Source organism: Sardina pilchardus, chromosome 12 (assembly GCF_963854185.1).
Source record: "Sardina pilchardus chromosome 12, fSarPil1.1, whole genome shotgun sequence".
Taxonomy (NCBI): domain Eukaryota; kingdom Metazoa; phylum Chordata; class Actinopteri; order Clupeiformes; family Clupeidae; genus Sardina; species Sardina pilchardus.
This window is the reverse complement of record NC_085005.1, coordinates 32,147,460-32,156,029: the sequence shown is the minus strand read 5'-3', so window position 1 is coordinate 32,156,029 and position 8,570 is coordinate 32,147,460. Positions and strand designations below refer to the sequence as shown.

General features: G+C 51.9%; 1 protein-coding gene across 2 annotated transcripts in view; it reads right to left on the bottom strand.

The window, feature by feature from the left end:
- Window positions 1–3,708: 3,708 nt before the first annotated feature.
- Window positions 3,709–8,570, bottom strand: part of LOC134097712 (E3 ubiquitin-protein ligase pellino homolog 2) — a 15,808-nt gene continuing 10,946 nt past the window's right edge. Inside the window, exons 5-6 of one of the 2 annotated variants that reach the window (XM_062550654.1) lie at window positions 8,060–8,245; window positions 3,709–4,393 (exon numbers count right to left, since the gene is read on the bottom strand). In XM_062550654.1, the coding sequence (XP_062406638.1) occupies window positions 3,767–4,393; window positions 8,060–8,245 (813 nt within the window). In that variant the 3' untranslated portion in view covers window positions 3,709–3,766. The remainder of the gene's footprint in view (window positions 4,394–8,059; window positions 8,246–8,570) is intronic. The other variant, XM_062550653.1, reaches the window with a different exon arrangement.

Genomic DNA, 8,570 nt, shown 5'->3' with positions numbered 1-8,570 from the left:
TAAGCCTGGCCTATTTCTGAGGTTCCTTTAGATTGGGTAAGCCTGGCACATTTCTGAGGTTCCCTTAGACTGGGTAAGCCTGGCACATTTCTGAGGTTCCTTTAGACTGGGTAAGCCTGGCCTATTTCTGATATAGCGTACATGGGCGCGGTAGCACGGTGGTCACAGCTGAGCTTGAGTCTGATTCCTGACCACCTCTGGCATGCGTCGGTCACCAAGCCGCAGCAGTCTGAACTGCAGAGGATCTGACTCTGTGCAGGACAAAAGCCAGGGGCCACTGCTGACCATGCCAGGGGCAACTGCTGCACCTGATGCTGATTACAGCGGTGAGCCACTCTGGCTCGAGCAGTAGAACACGGCAAACACTCCCCCCCCCCCCACCCACCCTCACAACATCCAACACAACAGCCAACAGTGAACCTGCTATCTAGGAAGGACACTTAAGTTTGGGTGAACACTACAGAGGCCCCTTCCTTCCGCTGAATCTGTTCCGGTCAACTCCAACTCCGATCCGATTTGAGCTCTACGTCCCTCTCCAGTGACCGCCTACAGCACATGCTCCCTGAGTCGGTCAGTCTCGGTGTCCAGTTGACAGGACTGGACTGACCCTAATTTGGGCACACCCTCTCGAGGAAGCAAGGGGATGTGTTGAGGGATCGTTAGAGCTTGGCTGTGTTCATGTAATCACCACCATCATCGTCTTCCTCTCCTCCTTCATCATCCACACATGACCACGATCAGATGCCAGAGACGTCACACAAGCGAGCAGTTCTCCTGGCACTACTCCCAGCACACATCAACAGAAACAAATGCACTACAACCTCTGGCGATAGACCAACGTCTCTTTCATCTCTTTTCAGTTTGTTTTTTGGCAGCATCTGGTAAAATGTAAACATCAAGGTTAGTATTAAAACCAAGGCATCCCCAGATTTAATATCCCTCCTCTATGTCTGTTGGTACTGTAGTGAGACAGCCAGCTTGGGCAGTAGAGAGCTTGTGTTTAATCAGAGAATGACATCGAGAGCTTGATTCCACTTTAAACTGTCTCGACGGAGCATTTGGAAATACCAGCTGATGTCAGCCCAAATCCTCTTAATACCAGATGGATTGAGACCCCTTAAACCAATCTTGTGCCCAGAAGTGCACAGTCTGTGTGTGTGTGTGTGTGTGTGTGTGTGTGTGTGTGTGTAAGGGGGAGTGTTTAGAGCAGGCAAATGTCACGTGAGGTTTCTTACACACTTGAGGTTCCCAGCGCTGTGATGCTCTGGTAGAAATATAAAGCAGGATCATGTCTAGCACCAGCGGGAAGAAACATATTGCCAGGAATTGTTTTCAATAGTACATTCATCGTGATGAGATCGGAGTGAGTGTTACTGTGTCTAGTCAGTTAATGTTGTTTGTTTGTTTGTTTGTTAGTTAGTTTGTTTGTTTGTTTGTTTTTCCCCATGTCCCAGACGGCGCCTGGCTCGGGACAGGCGGTGGTCCTGATCTGGTCAGCACTGAGGTCAGACCAGCACTGGACCGGCTCTGGTCCGAACACAGCCGCCACCGTGGGATGGAACACAGTGTGGCATTGGATCTGTTTGCGCTGAGAGATCTTCAGTAGTCACATCATTTCATATCATATAGTCATATATCCACACATACGTACAATATATATTCATATATACTGCTATATGTCAAACACTGGAGTATAAAAAAAGAGCTGACCGGGGAGGTCAGCTGGGACGAGACCGACCGCCTCCATATAGAAAAATATGCATCTCCATACGGCTCTACACACGGCCTCTGCTACCACCACACATTCCGTTTAAATGCTAACACAAACGAGTACAAAATAAAGATAAAGACCTCTACGTAGGGAGCCGGGTCGGGGCTCAGACGCCATGTGGGGGTCTGGCCCGGCGCTGGCCCGGAGGTGTGTGGGGGCAGCTACCATTTGGCAAGGGCTACATGGACACCCTGGCCCTGGGGTCTGGCCCGAGACTGGCCCGGAGGTGGCCCGGAGGTGTGGGCTACATGGACACCCTGGCCCTGGGGGCGGCCCGAGACTGGAGGTTCCCATGGCAGAGGCAATAGTGTGGCGTTTTACAGTAAAGTGGACTGCAGCGTTGTTGCATCTCTTGGTAGAAGTTAGAAGTAGCTTAGATGGACTGTGTATTGCTTAGAGTAGAGTAGAGTAGAGTAGAGTAGAATAGTGAGTAGTGTAGAATAGAGTAGAGTAGAGTAGAGTAGAGTAGAGTAGAGTAGAGTAGAATAGTGAGTAGTGTAGAATAGAGTAGAGTAGAGTAGAGTATAGTAGAGTAGAGTAGAGTAGAGTAGAGGAGTGTAGAGTAGATTAGAGTAGAGTAGAGTAGAGTAGAGTAGAGTAGAGGAGTGTAGAGTAGATTAGAGTAGAGTAGAGTAGAGTAGAGTAAAGTAGAGTAGAGGAGTGTAGAGTAGAGTAGAGTAGAGTAGAGTAGAGTAGAGTAGAGTAGAGGAGTGTAGAGTAGATTAGAGTAGAGTAGAGTAGAGTAGAGTAGACTAGAGTAGAGTAGAGTAGAGTAGAGGAGTGTAGAGTAGATTAGAGTAGAGTAGAGTAGAGTAGAGTAGAGTAGAGTAGAGTAGAGGAGTGTAGAGTAGATTAGAGTAGAGTAGAGTAGAGTAGAGTAGAGTAGAGTAGAGTAGAGTAGAGTAGATTAGAGTAGAGTAGAGTAGAGTAGAGTAGAGTAGAGTAGAGTGCTGTTTGGGAGAGCCAGTGAGTTCTAGTCCGGTAGTCATAATCTGGGGTAGAGTCAGTGGTGTAAAGGCCCAAACAGCCCTGTGTAGAATCGGCCTCGGCTCGCCTGTGAAACCTCGAGCATCAGAGGTTGTTGAGGCAACCAGATTCCAGAGGTATACACACACACATCTCAGACTCGGAGAGTAATAGTTGTTTTGAAAGAGTAAACATGAGCAGTTAACTGTTAGCAGTTACCGTTTAGCCTGGTTGTAGCATCAGTTATTTACAGTAAATGGGCCATCGTTCAAAAGGAGCTGAGTAGGATTCCAGTTGTATTGAACGCACCATAACGTCCGTCACGGCACTATTTCATTGACTTGAGCGTATTCGACAGCATCTCTTGAGGTACCAAGGTTATGAAAGTATGGCCTGAAGTTAGCCGATTAGCATGCTAACTTTAGTGGATATCTGGCAGAACATTGGTGTTTTTGACGTTAGATTAAAACGTTTACTTGTTTGCATTTTGCTGCTATGAATGTTTTAAACTAAAAATCCTACACACACACCCTTTAAACGTGGTGGTAACCCAGCCAAGCTTTTGGGAAGATAAACTGCATCCATTCAACTGGCGGTCTGAAACCTATGAGCACAGTTACTGAATCAGGAGGTAATGCTAAAGTATGTCTGTAAACACACAGAAAGAGTCTGATTGTGTGTGTGTGTGTATACCTCTGGTTGCCTCAGGGACATCACTAGGGGAGTTGGAGAGGGCAGGCAGCAACTAAGCCAGATCCTCTGTGGAGGGGGTGGGGGGGGGGGCTTGTTGGGTCAGTCCATTGGGCCCCGGGGTGGGGGGTGGAGTTGGGTCCTGGGGTGTGGGGGGGGGTGGTGTTGTTGGGTCAGTCCACTGAGCCCTGGGGGGGGTTGTTGGGTCAGTCCACGGGGCCCTGGGGGGGGTGGTGCTGTTGGGTCAGTCCACGGGGTCCTGGGGGGGTGGAGTGGGGTCCTGGGGGGGTGGTGCTGTTGGGTCAGTCCACGGGGTCCTGGGGGGGTGGGGGGGTTGGGTCAGTCCACGGGGCCCTGGAAGATGAGGCGGGAGAAGCCTGCCGCGGGCGCGAGCGGCGTGGAGCAGAAGGGGCATGTGGGGCGGAAGGCGTGTGTGCCGTGGGGCAGCGGCGTGTCGGCCCAGTAGCGCGCCGTGCGCTCCGAGCAGACGTGCCCGCAGGGCGTGAAGGTGTGTGTGGGGGCGCCCGCGTCCACGTAGAGCGCCGGCTCGCTGCCCAGCCACAGCGGCACGTACGGCCCCACGGAGCGGCACAGCGGGCACTCGCGGTTGCCCCCGACGCCCGCGCCGCCCCCGCCGTCCTCCCCGCCGCCGCCCCCGCCGCCGCCCTCCTCGCGGTGGCGCTCCGGCCGCTGGCCCCAGTCGTGGCGCCCGTGCACGTGCCCGCAGGCCAGGTAGACCCAGGGCTGGCGCTCCTCCAGGCTGTGGCTGCGCGGCAGGCTGGGGAAGGCCAGCGTGTTGAGGCCCACGGGGCACTGCGGGCGCCCGGCGTTCAGCTCCAGCCGCAGCGCGTCCAGGTGGCGCAGGGTGGGCGCGCGCAGCAGACCCTCGGCCGTGCGCCACAGCAGCGTGGCGCCGCACAGGTCCACCAGCGAGCCGTCCTGCAGCGCGCTGCTCTCGCCCTGAGCCTGCCCGGGGGAACACACACACACACACACACAGACACACACACAGAGATACACAGACACACACAACACACACAGACACACACACACACACACACACACAGACACACAGACACACAGACACACATGCACACACACACACACATACACAACACACACACACACAGACAGAGACAGAGAGAGTTCAGAGAACAGCGTAAACACGGGGACATGTCACCTGGAGCAGTGCTGGAGTTGTGCTCTGTGGCCATCACAGCCGTATCAGCTCTCCCTACACCATACACAGCATACACACAGCCTGCTCTCCCTACACCATACACAGCATACACACAGCCTGCTCTCCCTACACCATACACAGCATACACACAGCCTGCTCTCCCTACACCATACACAGCATACACACAGCCTGCTCTCCCTACACCATACACAGCATACACACAGCCTGCTCTCCCTACACCATACACAGCATACACACAGCCTGCTCTCCCTACACCATACACAGCATACACACAGCCTGCTCTCCCTACACCATACACAGCATACACACAGCCTGCTCTCCCTACACCATACACAGCATACACACAGCCTGCTCTCCCTACACCATACACAGCATACACACAGCCTGGCTAGCACCACAACAAGCTCAAGCTTGTGAGAGTGAACATTAGTCTGGGGAGTCTGCGCTTTCTTTCCGCTGCACAAGAGGCGTGATCAACAGGCATAGTTCACATGACTCTGACAACCAATCAGCCAGTCTGTGATTGGACCCAGTAAACGTGGACAGGAAGCAGGAGAAGTACATGTTAGATGTGCAGGTTTCCAGCCTGAGCTGAAGAACCAAATCCAAATCAGCGGCAGATCAGGCAGAGGGTCCAGGATTGATCCAGCCTAGCCTGCACTCCTAATAGCCTTCACCCCATACACAGTCCTCTCACTCTATGGCTGTGTGGACCACAGACTCTCTTTCTGCACAGGAGGACCATTTCCTCCCAGTACCATTCTTCTGGGGAAAGACTCATGAACATCACTTTATTGTAATTAGTCTAAACGCCTACAAAGTAACTTTGCGCTGCGAAGGATGATTCTGGACAATTGCATTTCCACGTCCTTCTGTCCCTGTGCTTCTGTAAATTAGTGAAACCGTTTACACTGCAGTAACATGGACACCAATAGCGAGCAGACCACACCTGACCTGACTGAGAGTTCTATTACAGAACACTAGAGAGCAGGTGCATCAACACACAGGCAAATCTCAAATAAAACCTGCCTGTGTGTGTGTGTGTGTGTGTGTGTGTGTGTGTGTGTGTGTGTGTGTATATGTGTGTGTGTGTGTGTGTGTGTGTGTGTGTGTGTGTGTGTGTGTGTGTGTGTGTGTGTGTTTGTGTCCGTGCGTATTACGAAGGTGAGAACTACCACAAGCATCCTCCTTCATTACATGAACTTAAGCGCCGAGTCTTCCCACCGATTTCCAGCATCAGCACAATGTAACACTTGAGCAGACCCGCCGAGTCAGCTCTGGTCGTTAGCCGCAGGAGCCCAAACACAGGAGCCCAAACGCAGGAGCGCTGGTGGGGAGGTGAGCCTGTCGGCTCAGTCAGCGCGTTGTGCTTTAAACTTCACAGAACATTTCAGAACAAATGTTCCACAGAAGTCCAGGCCCGATGAGTTACAGCCGGTCCATACGGCATATGAGCATCCCTAGTGTTGAATGTTTCTGTCCACACTGAGTTACAGGCGGTCCATACGGCATATGAGCATCCCTAGTGTTGAATGTTTCTGTCCCCACTGACTCCATTAAAAACGTCGGCCTGGTGCGTCATATTTAGCGCTCATAATAGCGCAGTTCAACATGAGCAGCAGAGAGACAATAGAAGCCATGAGGGTCTGCTCAGAACGCTCCCCAACATTTCTCTGTTGCTGATTGGATCATAAACGGCCACAGCAACGAAGAGGAACGACTGATTCTTCTCTATTCCTGTGCTACACGTTCCAAATGTAAAGCACTCCGAGCGATCTCTGCACAGCACAGCACAGCACAGCGTCACGTCGCATCCAGTCAGAACATTCCAGTAGACTTCATGGCTAACTCTGCTGCGCACTGCATCCAGCCAGACCATTCCAGTAGACTCTATGGCTAACTCTGCTGCTCACTGCATCCAGCCAGAACATTCCAGTAGACTCTATGGCTAACTCTGCTGCTCACTGCATCCAGCCAGAACATTCCAGTAGACTCTATGGCTAACTCTGCCGCTCACTGCATCCAGCCAGAACATTCCAGTAGACTCTATGGCTAACTCTGCCGCTCACTGCATCCAGCCAGAACATTCCAGTAGACTTCATGGCTAACTCTGCCGCTCACTGCATGCAGGCAGGGCACAGTGCTACAGAGTGGGATGCTGGTGAGAAGAGGCTGTGTGTGGGGACACCTTACAGAGCCAGACTTTGAGTCGGATTCATCCCCAGCCCTGATGTGACCAATAGCATCATGGACAGCGTGATGTATATGTCTATGAGCGTGACACCATCACACACACACATTGTGAAGAACAGGAGGCTGGACTGGTCGGCCATGTTCGAGGAGTCCAGGGTCTGCACCAACACTGCACTGCAGCAGGAGCTACTGTACTGTATGTAGAGCCTGAGCGTGCATACTGCCTACTGCCGCCAACAGCTGACCAGATCTGGTTTGATCTGCCAATTTCGACTCCCTTCCAGCCGCTTCGCTTTTGACTCTCCAATGATTTTTACAGTCACTGGGTGTGAGCAATCTCCCACAGGAGGAACCATTAAAGCAACACAATGCAGTTCTTTTGCCCTCCAATAATGGCTTCAGCTCTATCCACTTCTTATGTTATTGTGTGGGGAATGAAGTGTCTGCCATGGACAGTGTGCTCTTGGGATGCTGTTGATGGGCTGGATTATGTCCCCTTTGGTCAGTTTTTGACTACCTGGGCCCCCGCCGTAGCACTAAAAGGCATTACTAGATGGATATTTATTGATCCTCTCAATTCATCTTGTACCACACAGCTGGTCAGACAGACCACAGACAGACCACAGACCACAACAGCAGCACTCAACTCTCCCATAACCACACACAACACCAATACACAACACCAAGTATCTCTACAGGATCAACAGTAGAGTGCAGTAGCATTAGTACCATGTACCATCATTCCCCCCTCCTAACTTGTTGAGCCCAGTGTGTGAGTGTGTGCGTGTGTGTGCGCGTACCAGCTGTCCCCATACAGGTCCCGAGCGCATCTTTAAGAGCGTTGAGCCGCACGTGTGTGTGTGTGTGTACACATACCAGTTGTCCCTGTACAGGTCCCGAGCAAGACTTTAAGAGCGTTGAGCTGTGAGCTGTGTGAGTGTGTGAGCTATGAATGAGTGTGTGTGTGTGTGTGTGTGTGAAAGCGTACCAGTTGTCCCTGTACAGGTCCCGAGCACGACTTTAAGAGCATTGAGCTGTGAGCTGTGTGAGTGTGTGAGCTGTGAATGTGTGAGTGTGTGTGTGTATGTGAGAGCGTACCAGTTGTCCCCGTACAGGTCCCGAGCACGACTTTAAGAGCATTGAGCTGTGAGCTGTGTGAGTGTGTGAGCTGTGAATGTGTGTGTGTGTGTGTGTGAGTGTGTGTGTGTGTGTGTGTGTGTGTGTGTGTGAGAGCGTACCAGTTGTCCCCGTACAGGTCCCGAGCGCGTCTCCCGTAGTGTGTAGACGTCGCCGCACACGGAGATCTCACGCCACGCCCCCTGCTTGGAGTCGTCAGGGAAACCCTCGGGATGCATCACCAGCACGCCATTGGTGGTCAGCCCGTCCATGTGACCGTCAGGGTTCTTCCACTTAGTGGCCTTCTCCTGTCAGAGAGCACATGGAGCACGTCAGGGAACCAGCAGAACCAGAACCAGAACCAGAACCAGAACCAGAACCAGAACCAGAACCAGAACTAGAACCAGAATCAGGATTAATGGCCCACTACGTTCAGAATTTGAATTTGGTCCTGGCTGTCCCTCTAAAATAGCCAATATACAGACACTGTGTGTGTGTGTGTGTGTGTGGATACATACAGACTATTACACAGACAAGACAAGGTATTATGTATAGGTGTTTGAGTTAAAGGGATAATCCGGAGTGAAATGCACTTTAGATAAATTTTTCGGACTATTGGGAGTACATACGTTG